The sequence below is a fragment of the Plecotus auritus genome (genome assembly GCF_963455305.1).
Source record: "Plecotus auritus genome assembly, chromosome: 3".
Classification (NCBI taxonomy): Eukaryota; Metazoa; Chordata; class Mammalia; order Chiroptera; family Vespertilionidae; genus Plecotus; species Plecotus auritus.
The window spans coordinates 176638689-176654196 of NC_137772.1; the positions used below are offsets into that span (position 1 = coordinate 176638689).

Below are 15508 nucleotides of genomic sequence, written 5' to 3' on the forward strand. Positions count from 1 at the left end.
ATGAGAAAAGTGGGGTTCTCTTCAGCAATTCCCTGGTACTGAGGAAGAGGAGATGTTCACAGCGAGGGGTGGCCTGGGTCTTTAAGAGCTGGGCTAGCAACATTTAAGCAGATGAGTTGAGAGCATCTAAGCCTGGTAGAGAAAGAACAGAATTTAAGCAGAATAGATTCTAAGGGCAATGGTATCCATCCATACAGAGGAAGGAGAAGACTTGAGACACACACACCCCCACCCCCCGCCCAGTGTGGTTCCCATTTGGCCTTCTGTTCCCCTTTTCTTTAAAATCTAACTTTAAAAGCCAAGATTTGAGAGAGAAATGATTGTTCCTTGGTCATAATGTGCACTTAAAAAATATGTTTTAGTGTCTCTGAGAATTGAGATCTCATAATCAATGGCATCTTACAAATATAATGCAGTGATTTTTCTTTCTTAGTGGCTCATAAAGTGGTAGTGCACCTTATTATCAATGTCATTTGGGTTGGAAGTGTTAGCTGTTTGTGGGAGATATGCTGTTGGCTAGACCAGATGTGATAGGAACCTGCTACTTATTAGTAGCTGTGCAGAGATTGAAACAGGGAGTTCCTTCAGCTCTGAGGGAACCTGAGGTATAGGAAAAGCAAGGCTCAGCTCCAGGACATCTGGCACGAAGCCCGTGTAGGGTGGGACCAACGTTTGTTCCAGCCATGACCCCCAGAGCCATTCCATGTGACCCCTGAGTCAGGGAAGGGGGCAAAAGCTGTTGTGAATCAGTGAGGCCAAGACCAAAATAATAGAACATTTCGGTGGAGTTCTGGAATCACAGTGCAGAACGGAAACATTCAGGTGCTTCAGCACAAAGGAGATTAGACGGTTAGATACTTGGGGCAGGGAGTTGGGAGTGTATTGCCATCCTTTGTCCAGTTTGCTCCCGCCCCACAGCGCCAGAGGAGGGCTTTTCTCCTCTGACACTGGAAGGCCATGGTTCGGGGACCAAGACAAGAGAAGGACAGGAATGAAGGAGACTGTTGCCCTGAGATGAGAAGTAGACTAAAAGTATAGTTTTAAGAAGGTCTTCCTGGTTGGTAAGGAGAGGTGTTCAAATAACTGAAGTAATGTGTTTGGTGCCAGGATGGAGGTGGGTGCTGAGTGCTGTGGAGCTCAGAGGGAGGGAGGGAGCTGGAGGCTTAAGAGCCTGGAAAATGATGCGTTAAAGCTGCATCTCAGGATGAATAGGCAGCTAGAGAGGGCCTGGAGCGTATTCCTCCAGCCCGGTGTTCTATAACCGGACTCCCCAACTCTGTCCAGCCTCTAAATTCAGTCTGGCCCGCCCGACTGGGCCTTGTTTGATATGTCCACGCGGGGCAGGTGGAGTTGTTGGTCCCTGCCTCTGTCTCTGGCCTCCTCCATCAGCTCTTGCAACAACTGCCCCTTTATCTGACTTCATCAGAGCTCTGAAACAGTTTTTCATTTCCCTCTTTTCTGCCCATCAACTACTGCCTATTAATTAGTGCCGTTGGGCTCCCCACCCTCAGTTCCCCTTCACGAACCAAGCTGCCCCTCCCTGAGACCTGATTACAGATCTTGGCTGTGTGGACCCCCTGCCCCAGCTGCCAGAGTGGCCACAACTTGGCCTGATGCTTCATCTTGATTAGCCCTTCACGTCACCCCTCCCTTCTTCCCTCGGTCTTCCCCATGACACTGCCGGGCCTGATACTGGCTGCAGGTTAACATCTCCTGTGATAAGCAGCACTCTTCTCATGCTGCTTCAGATCTTGGAGAATAGCGCTGGAGCTCAGGGAAACTGGGGTGATCCCCTCTCCTGACCCAGCAGAGTCTTCCATCAAAACCCCAGTCAGGGGGACATGAATGGGAGGTGGGGGGTAATGGGGGAATAAGGACACATATGTAATACCTTAATCAATAAAGAAATTAATAAAATAAAATAAATAAAAACACAAAAACTAAAAAAAACACACCCAGTCAGGCCCTGGCTAGTGTGGCTTAATTGGTTGGGCGTTGTCCTGTGCGCTGAAAGGTTGGCAGTTCAATTCTTGGTCAGGCACATGCCCGGGTTGCTTGCTTGATCCCTGGTAGGGGGTGTGCAGGAGGCAGCCAGTCCATATGCTCTCACATCGATGTTTCTCTCTCTCCCCCCCTCTCTAGAAATTAATAAAAAACAAACATAAAACAAAAACCCCAGTCAGCTTGTTCCAGATCACTTGACCTCATTATAGATCAGAGATCACAGATTTTGATCTGTGCTGCCTCTTAAACCCTCAGCTCTGGTGACTGCTCCTTTTTTGTTTACTTAGCTGCCATATGAAATCCCAGATGCTCCAAGCCTGCTTCTTTTCACCCCTATATACCCACCCAGCTTCCTTACCCCCCGTTCCCTGAATCTCCCCAAACCAGCGCCCAGCTGCCATCACTGCAGCCCTCCACGTCTCTGTTCCAAGGAGTCCTGTTTCTTTCCAGGTTTGATTCTTGACTCCTCTTTCCTCTGGATCCTTCTCCCCTGACACACTCATACTTACAGACTCTCTCCTTTGCTCAAGCTAAGCCTGGGTTAAGCCTTCTTTACTGATAGCTGGGCTGCATTAGAAACCACAGGAGAAACAGCCAGACTCTGGCAAAGGGAATGGCAGTCTACTGCAACAGGTAAAACCCGCTACCACCGATTGCACTAGGCACAGTGAGAAACACGCATACCCCATGTAGTTCTTCCAGGCCCTTAGGAACAAACTCCATTTTCCAGATGAGGGAAGCGAGGCTCAGGATCCTTAAGTAACTTGCTCAAGTGCACACAGCCGTAAGTGCCTGAGCCTGTATTTAAACTCAACCCTTTCAACCTCTAGTCTACTTAAGTAGTTTTTTTCTTTTAACCTTGATGTACAAAATCCTTTAGGTCAAAATGATTTTCCTTGGGAAGTAAGTCTCTGGATCATCATCCTGCTCCTCCTCTCCCCTCAGCCCAAGGGGCCCAAATGTGCCCCAGAACCTGGCCCCTTAGTGGGCCCTCCCCTTTCCAGTGTGGCTCCGGATTAGACCTGTCCTCTGCACCCGAGGGAGCAGTGGGGTGGGAAGCGGAGAGGGGCTTCCTGCCAACCAATGGGGAAGCGACAGCCTGGGCTCTGTGCCGGCATCATCTGCTCCTGCTAAGACAATCATCAACATAAAAGGCTAATTGTATTAATCACCAAGGCACCCGTCCGGAGTCCCCCTCCCTTTGGGGAGAATTATGAATTGCAATTGCAGATGGCTCTGCTGATTGAAAGCAGTGCTCAGCAGGGAGAAGGGCCAGATCAGATTACACACCATTAATTAAAAACTTCCCCTGACAAACGGGAGGAAGGGAGTGTACGCCAAGGGTCTACCTGGCTGGGTCTCTGTCCTCTCTGTGCTCCCCACTCCCACCGGAGGCCGGGGGCTGCGACCGTGGAGCCCACTGCCCCTGGCTGGACCCGCTGAGATTTGGCTCCCTGAAGGCCAGCCCTTCCCTCGGCCAAACAGATGGCTGGCTGTCCTATTAAAGGCTGCGGAGAAGGAGAAGCTCACCTTTGGTTACTCTTCTCCTGTCTAACTTGGGACACTCTTCAGGTGTAGCCTAGTTCCTCACTTCTCAGGAAGCTGGTCTCGGTGCTCTAGCACAGCTTCACAGAACTAGTTGTGAAAGTAGCCCCCAGCTTTCTCCTCAGGCACTCCCCCTTGCTTACCCTTTTGGCCCACAGTTCCTGGGACAGAGGTTACGCAGTTGGCTCTGGAGTAAGGGTGGGACTCACGTGTGACTGCACCCTCTTCCAGCTACCCCTGCCGGCAAGCACAGGCTCTCGCCTGCTGTCATCTTGGCTCATGTGGAGCTGAGAATCGTGAATTCTTTTGATCAATCACTACCTCCTCTCCCTCCCAGCTGCCCAGCTTCAGTCATTCATTCACCAGACTTATTGAGCACTGTGTGTACTGGGCGCTGGGGATGTGGAGATAATTCGTCTAGGAGCCTAAGGGCCTGCTGCAGGAGCTCCACCCCTGCCCTCTTCAAACTTCTATCTAGCTCCTGCTTCCTTCCATCCTGGGGCTGTGTGAGCCCCCCTGGTGCACTATTTTGGAAAATTCTAAGCTGGGAGCTAGGGAGACCTAAGGGGGCTGTGGTACTGAGCCAAGTGACCTTTAGCAAGCCAATCACATCACACACACATCACACACACACACACACACACACACACACACACACACGCACACGCGCACACACACACACACACACACACACACACACACACACGGGCCCAGCCATCCCTGCTCATAAAGGCACAAGAAGCCCCAGGCGCTTTTGTGACGATGGATGAGTGCAGCCCAGCTTGGGGAGATGTGAGCCGTACTCTGCACTGACAGTGTCACAGGACCCTGAGCACGGCTGTTGTGGCCACGAGGACTGGGGACTGTTCTGGCACTGGTCACAGGCTGGGCCTTGTCACCCAGCCCTTGGAAGACTGGCAGCCCCTCCCCGCCCCCAGCCCCTTTGGAGACCTATCCAAAGGGAAAGGCCTATCTTATGGATTTGGTTGCTGCGTCTCAGAATGCCATGGTGATGGGCGCCATAGAGATAAGAAGAACTAACTTTTATTGGCTTGTCTCTTCATTCCAGGGTCCCTCCCCCAGCACCCCCGCCCCCTCGCAAAGCTCCACAGAAACTCACCCCACACATACTCACAAAGCTCCCAGGTCAGTAGCCTCAGCAGAAAAGGAGGCAGGGCTCCCATGACGGGAGCAAATGAAATGAGAAAAACGTCCTCTGTTTCTGCCTCTCAGTCATCTCCCTGTCTCCCTTCTTCCCTCCCATTATCAACAGCAATTGCATTCAAACCCAATAATTACAGTAATAGCAACAATAATCATCATTTATTGGCTTTGTTTTTCTAACATTTTTACTTCCAAAAACATTTTCCAATTTCTTACTTGTTTTCACAGCAGTCTCTAGGGGTGCCCATTCAGTCGCTGGGGAAGCTGAGGTCCAGGCAGGACCCCGGGTCATGGGCAGAATCGGTTTATAGCAGCTTGTAAATACTAACAAACCAGTTGAGACTCTGGCCGTCCTTCAGAGGCACTGAACTGAACATCTTGGTTGCCTGAATCATGCCTACCATCCTTGGGACTTATTCAACAGCTTTTGGGGGTCCTGGTAGATTTGAGGATGAGGCTGAGACAGCTTCTGTGGCCCAGGACATGGACCAAGGGCTGGGCTGGAGTCATCTCCTCTCAGAATTGTCCCTGACGATGGGACAGGGGGTGGGAGGCAGGAAAACACCCGGAAGAGCTTGCCCTGGGAAAGGCCCGTCAGGTTCAAACCTTCCTTGCCTGTATCCTGCCCCTCTGCTAGCCTGAGAAAAGCTTCCTTTCAGTGTCAGCTCTTCCCAAGGGTGGGGTTCTCTCCTGAGCGTTTGCGGGGAGTGAGGAATGAAGATCTATAGGGAGGGTAATCTCTGTCTTCAAGAAGCTCCCAGTCTGAGGGGGGAGCCATAGCCTCCTCCCCCCACCCCAAACCACACCGAAGGGCAGAGATCCCTCTGAGGAGCCCTGAGTCTTCTGGGAAGTCTGGCCTCTCTCCTCCCTAAGGGTGGGGTAAGAAGTTGGGGTTCCCTGAGGTCCCTTTAGCCCTCAGTCTTAAGCAGACTGGCTCTCTGGGCTCTTAATTCCCCTGACCCCCTGCAAGACCTGGGGATCTGGGGTCCAGCTGGATGAGAGAAGGTGAGGACAGACGTGAATCCCCCTGCCTCCCACTGCTCTGTTCCATTACAGATGGAGGAGGAGGAAGTAGGACAGATTTGCTCCCCGAATTCTATTTAGAAATGGAATGCCCGGGAGAGGGATTGGTATCCCCTGCCCCACCTGTTAGGACAAGAGGCCAAGCCTCCCTACACACCCTTAAACACCCCCCTTTGCTCTCAGAAAACCTGAAATCTGGTCACACGAGGCATACTGCCCACGCACAGGCCTCTCCAAAGCCTGAGGCAAGGGCCAAGTTCTATGCTATCTGACACACATTCTCCGTTTTGGTGTCCCCTGGATTGGACTGGGGTTCGTTTTTCTGGGGCTCCACCCCTTCCACTTTCTCCATCTCCGAGGTGCCTGTGAGGATGGCCAGCCGCTGGGCCAGGGTCTTGGTGTCAGGGAACAGGATAAAGTTGTAGATCAGCGATGCCAGGACAGCCCCTGTCAGGGGTCCCACCCAGAAGATCTGAGAAGGCAGATAGAAGTGGGCACCGGTTTGTGAGCCATCGGGATCATAGGGTGGCAGTGGGACCCCTGCCTGCTTCCCCAGTGCTGACTTGGTCTCCCAGGAGCCCTGGAGCTGTCTAAAAGGTGGCAGATTTGAGAAGCAGGAGTCCTGTCCAGAACTCCCGCGGTGGGGGGATCTTGCCTCCCACGGGCGGCCCAGGCTCCTCACCACTCCTTTCTCCCTGCTCTCACCTCCCCTGTACCAGCCGGGAGCCCTGGCTAGTGCTGTTCCTATCTTTGCTGGTGTGTGTGTGTCTATTTCTGTTTGCCTTGTTCTTTATCCAAGTTTGGAAATTGGTCCAGCTGGAGAAAGTGAATAAGGAAACAGCCAGGACTTGAGGCTGTGGTTCCCGCCCTGGCCCATTTCTAGCCAGTCCCCTGGGTACCCTGGGCTATTGAAGCTAGAAAGACAGGAAGTACAAGCCTTGGTCTTCTGAGCTCAGGGAAACCTCCATCAGGGGTCAATATGGTCTGTGGCAGGAGGAGTTGTCTGCCTGCCCCTGGTGAAGCCTCGGGCCCTCACTCCCCCCACCCATGGCTGCCAGCAGAGGGTCTCACCCAGTGGACTTCGAACTTCCCAACTATGACAGCAGGACCGAAGGAGCGGGCCGGGTTCATGGAACAGCCAGTGAAGTAGACCTGGGGAGTGATTGTGGTTCAGGGTGTGAAGGGGCTTAAGGCAGGCCTGGGAGGGGACAGTCCCCGCTGCCTTGGTTCAGACCCAGCTCCAGCCTTGGCCTCTGCAGCACATAGCCTGGGCCTGGAGTATGGGACTCACCCTCCCCACAAGGCATGAGGGACGCAGGGAGGGATGGTTTCCTGGCCTTCGGGGCCCCTGCAGCCCCTCTGCCCCTTACCCCGATGAGGTGGCCCAAGGCCACGGAGGTCCCAATCATGGCGGCCGGGGAAGCTGACGTCTGCCGACTGTCGGTGGAAGCAAAGACACAGAGCACCAGCTGCAGGGTCAGAACCAGCTCCACCGCCACCGCCTGGCCCGCTGAGACTCTGCTCTGGACCTGGGTGAGAGGGTTACCCTGGAGTCCGTGGGGCTCTGCCAGGGGACGTGCCCCCACCCACTTCCTGTGTCACATCTCACCACTGCCAGGCCAGGATGTAAGGACTGTGCAGGGGGTTGGGGTCAGCCCTGGCCACTTGCTCTCTGCAGAAGTAGTGTCACCCTTCCCACCCCAAAGGTTGGTTGGGGCCAGTGATTTAGCGGGGTGGCTGGGGCTTAGGACTGGTGGGAAAGAGGAGGCACAGAGAAGCTGGGGTGCATGTTTGCAAGCTGATTGGGAGGAGACCTGGGTGGGAGTGGAAGGAGGAGATTTGGGGAGGTAGGTGGAACAGAGATGACTAGGGGAATCTGGTTGGGGGTTGGTGAAACAGGCCTTAGGGTGCTGGGGGACCGTGGGGAGGAAGATGAAGTGCATGCAGGGTGCCTGCTGTCACCCACAGCCCCAGCCCTCCCTGGCTACCCCAGCCCTTGAATGCCTGGTCCTTCTCCGACTCCTGCCCCTTTGTGTGGCTGCTCCCATCTATTCCTCAATCCACGACCCCATCCCTGCTCTGTCTGCACTAAAGCCACACACAGTTTGATTCCCTGGGTCCCAGGGCCCAGCACAGCAAGGGTGAAGCAGGTGCCTGTGTGGTTACCTCCCTGCCCCTCTCCTCTGCCTGGCCCTCCCTCGTCCTGGCCCTGCCAGGTGCCCCTCCCTGCACCTACCACGTTGACCCCGAGGGTCTCTCGGATGTCTGCAGGTGTGACCCCGTAGAGCAGAGCAGCCCCCACAATGGCCCCTGCCAGTTGGGCAGCCATATAGGCCACAGCGCGGGGCAGGGAGATTTGGGAGCCCACGAGGAAGGCCAGCGTCACCGCGGGGTTGACGTGAGCCCCGCTGGTCTTCCAGGTCACCTGCACCACCATGGCCGTGGCCAGGTTGAAGGTGATGGCGATCTGCAGCACAGAGGGAAGCGCCGAGGGCCAGCGCATGGCCGAGCCCACGCCGAAGAACACGTACAGCCCTGTGGCCAGGAACTCAGCAAAGAGCGCCTTGCTGATGGCCATCCAGAGCCGGCACCCCAGCCTCCTGGCCAAGCCGCACCCTCCTGGCTCCATCGCCTGCAGGTCCTGGAGTGTGGGCCGCCGCCCCCCTGCTCCAGGGCCTCTCTGCTCGCCTCCGGTCTGTGGTCTTGGGCTGCTCTGGTGCCTCACTGTGCGGGGTTTGCTGGCCCACCTGGAGCTCCTCCGCTGCCCTGCTGCCAGGACTGTGCTGGGCGGACTGGCAGGGACCGAGCTGGCGGGGTTATGTGTGTCTGGGTGGTGGGAGGTGTGGGCCGGTGCTCACATGCCTGTCCACCCTGAGCTCACCTGACAGCTGGGGGAGGGGGCGGTCTCGGGGCGCTGATCTGGAACCTCCAGGGAGGTTTCCAAGCTGGACAGGCCTAACGTGCTGCGGGCAGAGCCCAGCCTGAGGGCACAGGTGCTGGGACTCCAGGGCGCTCACATCCCTGATGTCAGCGTGGATAGAGCGAGATCTCTCCATTCCCAAGCCCAAGGCCTGCCCCAAGAGGGTCCTGTGCATTCTGGTGGCGGGGGGGGGACGACAGGGGGACTCCTGTTCTCCTAGCCCTCTGCCTCCAGTTGGGCTCACACTACCTGTATCCCATAAATCCAGATGTGAAATGAAGCTTTCTCCTCCAACCCCACCTAAAACGCAACTCACAGCAAGCAGCCGTAAATAGTTTCCTAGGGACGTGGCCTGTGGGGACGCAGAGGGGCAAGTGGGAGACGGGTTGTTCCACAGCTGATCAGGTGACACACGGCAGTGGGCACCCTGCTGCTTGCCCGCGGAAATTTCCACTGGAGTCACACCCACTTCCCTGGCTCTTTCTGCTTCCCTCCCTCTCTCTCATTCCTCAGACCCCCACCCCCTTCTCTGCTCTCCTTCTCAGGGGACAAAACAATACCTCTTATGTCTCACACAGGGCAGCTGAGCCATTTTTGTGGCTATGCTGGCCCTAAAGTCACCCATGCCCTAGGCTCTGCCCTTCTATCCTTTGCAGTATAGCGAGGTGTTGACCTAAACAAAGGTATTCCCTCCCTAAGAAGGATCTGCCCAGCTGTTAAAATGACCCTGTCTTCACCTCCTAACAGCCTCTGGATGCCAGAGCCTCGCTCCTGGACATACCTACCTGCCCAGTGGATGTCCCCTACTTGTCCTCAGGCCCCTCAAACGAAACCTTTCTCGAAATGAGGTCCTCCTCTCCCATCCCCCAAATGCACCCCTCCTGTTTCTTCCCGCTCAGTTGCAGGCACCTGGGAAGCATCCTGACCCTTCTCCCCCACCTGCCTCATCCACTGAAGGCCTCAGTTCTGCTGCTTTTGAGCCCTACGTGTTTCTTGACTGTGCTCTCTTCTTGTACCCCTGCTGCATTTTAACCGTTCTGTCTACTCCCTTGCTCTGCTCCAATCAATTATCCACACGGCAGCCCCAGTGATCTTTCTAAAATGCAAATCTGATCCTGCTGCTCCTCTGCTAAAGCACTTCAAAGCTCCCATCCCTTCTGTGAGCCCCATGCATGCACGTGCATGCGTGGCCTCCAAGGCCCCCTGGGATCCTGCTCCTCATACTCACCTCTCTCCACTCCTTGCCTTGCACTTTACCCTCTGGCCTCATCAAAAGGCCAGTGGCTCTGGAACGCTCAAAGCTGGTCTGTCCTTGGAAGATGCTCTCTCTTCTTGGAGAGCACTTCCCACCTCCTCTTCTTGGTTAACCCCTATACCATCCCTACGGCTCAGCTTCGATGTCACCTCCTCCTTTCCTAGGTGAGTCCCTCTGTGTGTTCCCACCACACCTGAACATTTTTGTGCACTACAGTCATCATAGGGTGTTGCCATGGTGTTAACGGGTCTCCCCAGTGAGGCGGCGAGCTCCTGAGGGAGGCAGGAGCCAAGGTTTGCTCATCCCTACATGCAGTATCTTGCACAGGGATTGATCATAGTAGGTGCTCAATAACTGTTGAATGAATGAGTGAATAAAAGCTTCCTTTCTTCTTCTTGTGAGTCTGTGCTTTTATTTATTTATTTATTAATAAAAATATATTTTATTGCTTTTTTACAGAGAGGAAGGGAGAGGGATAGAGAGTTAGAAACATCGATGAGAGAGAAACATCCATCAGCTGCCTCCTGCACACCTCCTACTGGGGATGTGCCCGCAACCAAGGTACATGCCCTTGACCGGAATCAAACCTGGGACCTTTCAGTCCGCAGGCCGACGCTCTATCCACTGAGCCAAACCGGTTAGGGCATGAGTGAGTCTGTGCTTTTATCGGCTGTTTGAGGGGGATGAAGAAGCAGGAGTGGGTGGCCCCAATGCTGGGTTGGCTATGCTTCACCAGCTTTTTTAAAATGTGTTTATTGATTTCAGAGAGAAAGGGAGAGGGAGGGAGAGATAGAAACATCAATGATGACAGAGAATCATTGATTGGCTGCCTCCTGCCCATTGGCAATCGAGCCAGCAACCTGGGCATGTGCCCTTGACCTGCATCGAACCCGGGACCCTTCAGTCCAAAGGCCAACACTCTATCCACTGAGCTGAACCAGCTAGGGCTTCACCGGCTTCTTGACCTCCTGGAGGCAGGTGACTTTCATATCTGCTTCCTTTCAGCTGCCTATTCTTAGTCTTATACCTACTCTAGCCTGGGACCCGGCCCTCTGAAATCTTCCAGTGAAACATCCCAGATCTGATCACAGGCTCTGACCACCCACCTTTCCCCATCTCAGTCACAGTAAAACTGCGCCCCCCCCCCCCTCTGTTTTCCCAGCCATCCTGGCTTGACCCTACCTTCTCCAGCCAGATGCCCTGGCATCTCACCTTAGTGCCCCACTGTCCTGGCTCTCTTTTCTCCCTACTCCTGCCACACACCTGCATCTCTCCATTCTCATTCTGCTCACACCCTCTGCCTACCATCTGCACTGCTAAGCACTGCTGGAGACACTCGCCCAGCCATGCAGACCGCTGCCATGACAAGTCCATGGTTTCTGGCCTCAGCAGGGGTCGCTGCTCTATTCTGCAATCCTTACACCACCCCTGGGCAGCTGTCTCCCCATTCCTCCAAGGCCCACTTCAACTTTCCCCCCTCGGTTCAGGCACCCCGCTCTTCTAGCAGATCAACTTGCCTCCTGTCCCACCCAGAAAGCCAAGCTAGCAGGCAATGCTTCCTCCCACCCTTCCAGCCACAAACTCGCTGGTGGCTGCCATGCCCTCACCAGCTTCCCTGTGCCCCTGGAGCGGAGGCAACCCTTCTCTCGTGTTGAATCAGGGGCCCCACCTGAGCAAGGGGGCCATCTCTCTGCTGTTCCCAGTCTCATCTGTGGTTTGCACTTCTCCCTCTCCTGGCTTCTTTATTAACGTGCCTGGTAATCTCGAAGTAGTGGAGAGACCATGGATTTGGAATGCCTTTCCTCTTTGTCTCTTTTTAAAAGATTTGTTCAAGTCTGATTCTTCCATGAAGTCTGCCCTGATTTTCCTTTCCAGCGGAGGCAGGGCAAGCTGCGTGGAGAAGTTGGGCTTGAGCAAAGCCAGTGGCTACTTCTGGCTTTGGCAGCCTCACTGCCTCCACTGTTCCAGCACAGACTCCTGTGCTTTCCTGGCCTAGAGGATTCTTTCAATAATTACTCAAGGAATGGAGGCATGGGCAGCGTGAGTGACATTCCTCCGTGCCTCGGTGGGCTCTCTGCCTGGAGGCTGTCCCAAAGAACCTCAAGGGCATCTTTCTTCTTCCCTCCCTTGGGGACAGACACTTGCCAGCCCCCCCATCTTCCCTAGCCTCAGCTCTGTGCCTGTATACCAGGCACCAAACAACAGGACAACCTATCTGCGGAGACCCGTGGTAAGAGAATACAAGCGAAAGCATTTAGGCATTGCCATGCACTGCACTCCTGACCAGTGCCTGACGTCTGTGACTTCAGTTTCCCTCCTTATAAAATGGAGATTAAAATTCCCACCTCCCCACGTGTCATTAGGAGTCAACGTGCTAATTCCCAGGAGGGTGTTTCTGAGCGAGGAAATGTTGGTTATTAGAACCGCCACTCCCCTCCCCTCTCCGGTGAGACAGCTGTGAGGACTGGGCTGCGTGGGAAGGGTCCTGGTTGCTGTGGCAGCTTCAGAACAAGCAGCACCGGCGGCCCCTGCCCTGGACCCTGGAGGCTGGGCACTAAGAGCAGTGGTAGCCTTTGTTTCTGGCTGGCCCAGAACAGAGCCTCCTAGGGCCCTGCCTGGCCTGGGACAAGGTCCTTCATCCCCCGGGGCCAGCCAGGCATTGGCCAGGGCTTGCTCCAGTTCCAGCCAGTCCTCGGCTCTAGAGCCACGCTTTGAGGTCACTCATGCTCAGAGGCCTTTTGCCAAGGCCCCACACCTGGCTGCCTACAGCTGCCTGTCAGGTGGCTGTGTGCTCTTAACCTCCCAGAGGCCTGTCTCTGGGCTCCCCAGATCTCTGAGAAGGGAGGAACATGCATAAGGGAAATGTGAGCTCTGACTGAGGACCAGGGTTTGGGGGAGATGGGGCAGCAAGAAGGATGAAGTTATCAGGAGAGAAGAGGAGGGGCATTAAACACATGATAGAAGGGAAGAAGTCAAGATAGCTTCCCTCACATCATCTCACCAATCCCCACAAAATGTGACGGGCGAGGAAGTCTGATCTCATCTGCACAGACCGGGGAGGAAACTGAGATCAGAGAGGGGCCGAGCTGACCCTCCAGCCAACCCTCCTGTCCATCCATCTAGACAGCCAACTTTCTGTCCATTCTCTCCTTCACCCCCAGACCTCCATCTCTTCACTATGTCTACCTTTCCACCTGGTGAGACCTGGCAGCCCTGCGAAGAGGGGGAGTGGAGGGGTAGGACGCCTCCTAGAGGAGAATCAAGGCTCTTCCGGGGTCCCATCTTCAGGTGGAGCAGAGGGTCACAGGGGTGATTGATTGAGCATGTGTGCTTGGGTGTGACACACGTGCGCCTCTCCGATTACACGTGGAGCCGGAACACGAGTGGAGGAGGATTGGCGAGGCTGTCACATGCACGGAGTGAGCAGCCCATGCCGAGAAGACGCAGCCCCTCGGCACAGCTGAAGGTCAGTGTGGCGGTGCGGGACTGGGCCTGTGCCGGCTCCTGCAGGGCTTTGTGAGCCCGGACCCAGCGGCACGTGGAGGATCAGCCACCACGGAGCACGGCGCCCTCTGCTGGCCACAGAGCCCGACTGCCGCAACTTGTCCGTCCAAAGCCTAGGTGGATCCTCTCCCTCGGGCGGGGCCGGGAACTCCCTCGGACTGGGTGCCTCACCCCGCCCTGAGGGTCTGTCCCCCACAGGCCCACTTGTCAGAGAAAGGAACGCAAGTTGCTGGGCTGGGGGAGAGGCCAGCCTCCCAGGCACGGCTGTGCCTGCACCTGAGTCTTCTGGAGACTGAGTGGGAAAGGCCTCCCTCTCTTCTGCCTCCCATCTCGGATACTGGAGTGGGGGCAGCTACTTCCTGGTGGCCCCAAGGGACCCAGGCCTGAGAGACTCCCCGTGTCCTCCATCCCCCACGTCTGGAGCCCAGACCCAGAATTCGCGGACGAGAAGCGCAGCAGTTGTGCATTCGGCGGACGAGGTCCCCCTCTGCTGGTCGGAGCTGGCACTTGCGGCCGGGACTGGGCGGAGGCCGGAGCTGGCTGCCCCTTTCCACAGGTTCTCACACGCATAACTGCCTCTTGGCGTTAACTGCACGCTGATGAGGCGGGCAGGGCAGGGCGGCTGCAGCTCCCACTCACAGATACTGGGCTCAAGTGTGGAGGAGGACTGGGGACTCTGCCGCCCTCACCCCCAACCCCTGGGACTGACCCTTGCCAGCAGGGCCTGTAGACTCTCCCACCTCTTCCCCGCCCATCTCTAGCCCCACTGGCCCCTCGTCTTCTGAGGCAAAGCTGAAGACTGCGGAGCAAGGTTTCCCACACAAGAGAAAAGCTGGAGCTCGGGTTCAAACACTCCCAGGAGAGCAGAGGCCCGGACCTGGGGTGTGGCCAGGGTCCCAGATGTGCACATGCTGGTTTCTCTTCACACTTGTTTGTTTATTGAGCACTCACCCTGAAGCGTCTGGCCCTGTTTGCACCAGGGTTTTATTTCTATCCATTGTCTCATTTTATCCTCACAGCCACCCACAAGTACAAGTAGCCCCATTTTACAGGTGAGGTAATTAAAGCTCGGAGGGTTTATGTTACCCAAAGTTAGGCATCAAGGCTTGGACCCCAAGCAGCCTCTTTAACTCTGATGCAGGGCCGTGTCCTGAGCTGCTCATCTGCACCCCACCCTTTCCCACAGCGAGCAGTGGGTCCTAGGAATCTCATTCCTTCACTTCATCTGATCCCCACAGCAACCTGTGAGGGAAGCAGTTTTAATCCTCATTTTATAGCCTGACAGATGGAGGCTTGGCTGGTTAAGGGGGTTCCCTAAGGAGTGTCCGTGGCAAGGGGACAAGAGCCAGTGAGGGCAGAGAAGTGGGCCCAGCGAGGAAGATGGTGGGGACACTGGCTGGCAGCAGCAGGGAAGGGGAGACCAGAAAAGAGCTGGGCCAGTGCAGCTTGTGTGTGTGTGTGTGTGTGTGTGCGTGTGTGTGCATGTGTGCGTGTGTGTGTGTGTGTGTGTGTGTGTGTGTGTGTGTGTGGCGGGGCAGGGGAGTGCTGCTGTCTCTGAGCACAGGCTCCCTACATGGCTCCTTTTTAGAACACGGAGGGGCAGAGAGGGGAGTCCAGGCTGTGCCTCCTCCCTGATGACAGACCTGGCTGGTCACCCCCTTGGCATCTCAAGGGGCTGCAGGCTGGTTCATTTCTCTCCCACCCTGCCTGGCACACCCTCCTCAAGGGGCAGGGACTTGACATAGCTGAGGCGGGAGGGGTGTGTAGGCGGGAGGCTGAGTGAAGAGGATGCCTCCTTCTCTGCTCCCACTGCCTCCTCCTGACCTCCAGCTCGCTTTCTATATTTGGTCTCCCTCCCTCTCCCACTCCCTCCTCTTGCTCTTCCCACCCCCATATCTGACTCTGGGCCCCCCTGGCCTCAGCTTCCCTGTCGTTCCACAGAGGCCTGTGGAGCCCATGGGGAAGGTGTGGGATGGTGAAGAGGAGCAGTGATGAGCCAGTGTCTCAAGGAGAGGCTTTTGGGGAGAGATGAGGCAGAACATGAGCATCAGCGGTTTATTGGGAAGCCCCCACTCCAAACACCAGCAGCCCTA

General features: G+C 55.6%; 1 protein-coding gene across 1 annotated transcript; it reads right to left on the reverse strand.

Annotated features, from left to right (window-relative positions):
* Positions 1-4855: 4855 nt before the first annotated feature.
* AQP6 (aquaporin 6) lies at positions 4856-8524 on the reverse strand. The gene is made up of 4 exons (XM_080660095.1): positions 7973-8524; positions 7107-7265; positions 6808-6888; positions 4856-6208 (listed from the first exon to the last, which is right to left on the reverse strand). The coding sequence occupies exons 1-4, from the start codon at positions 8363-8365 to the stop codon at positions 5996-5998; spliced, it is 846 nt and encodes a 281-aa protein (XP_080516221.1). The 5' UTR covers positions 8366-8524; the 3' UTR covers positions 4856-5995.
* Positions 8525-15508: the final 6984 nt, after the last annotated feature.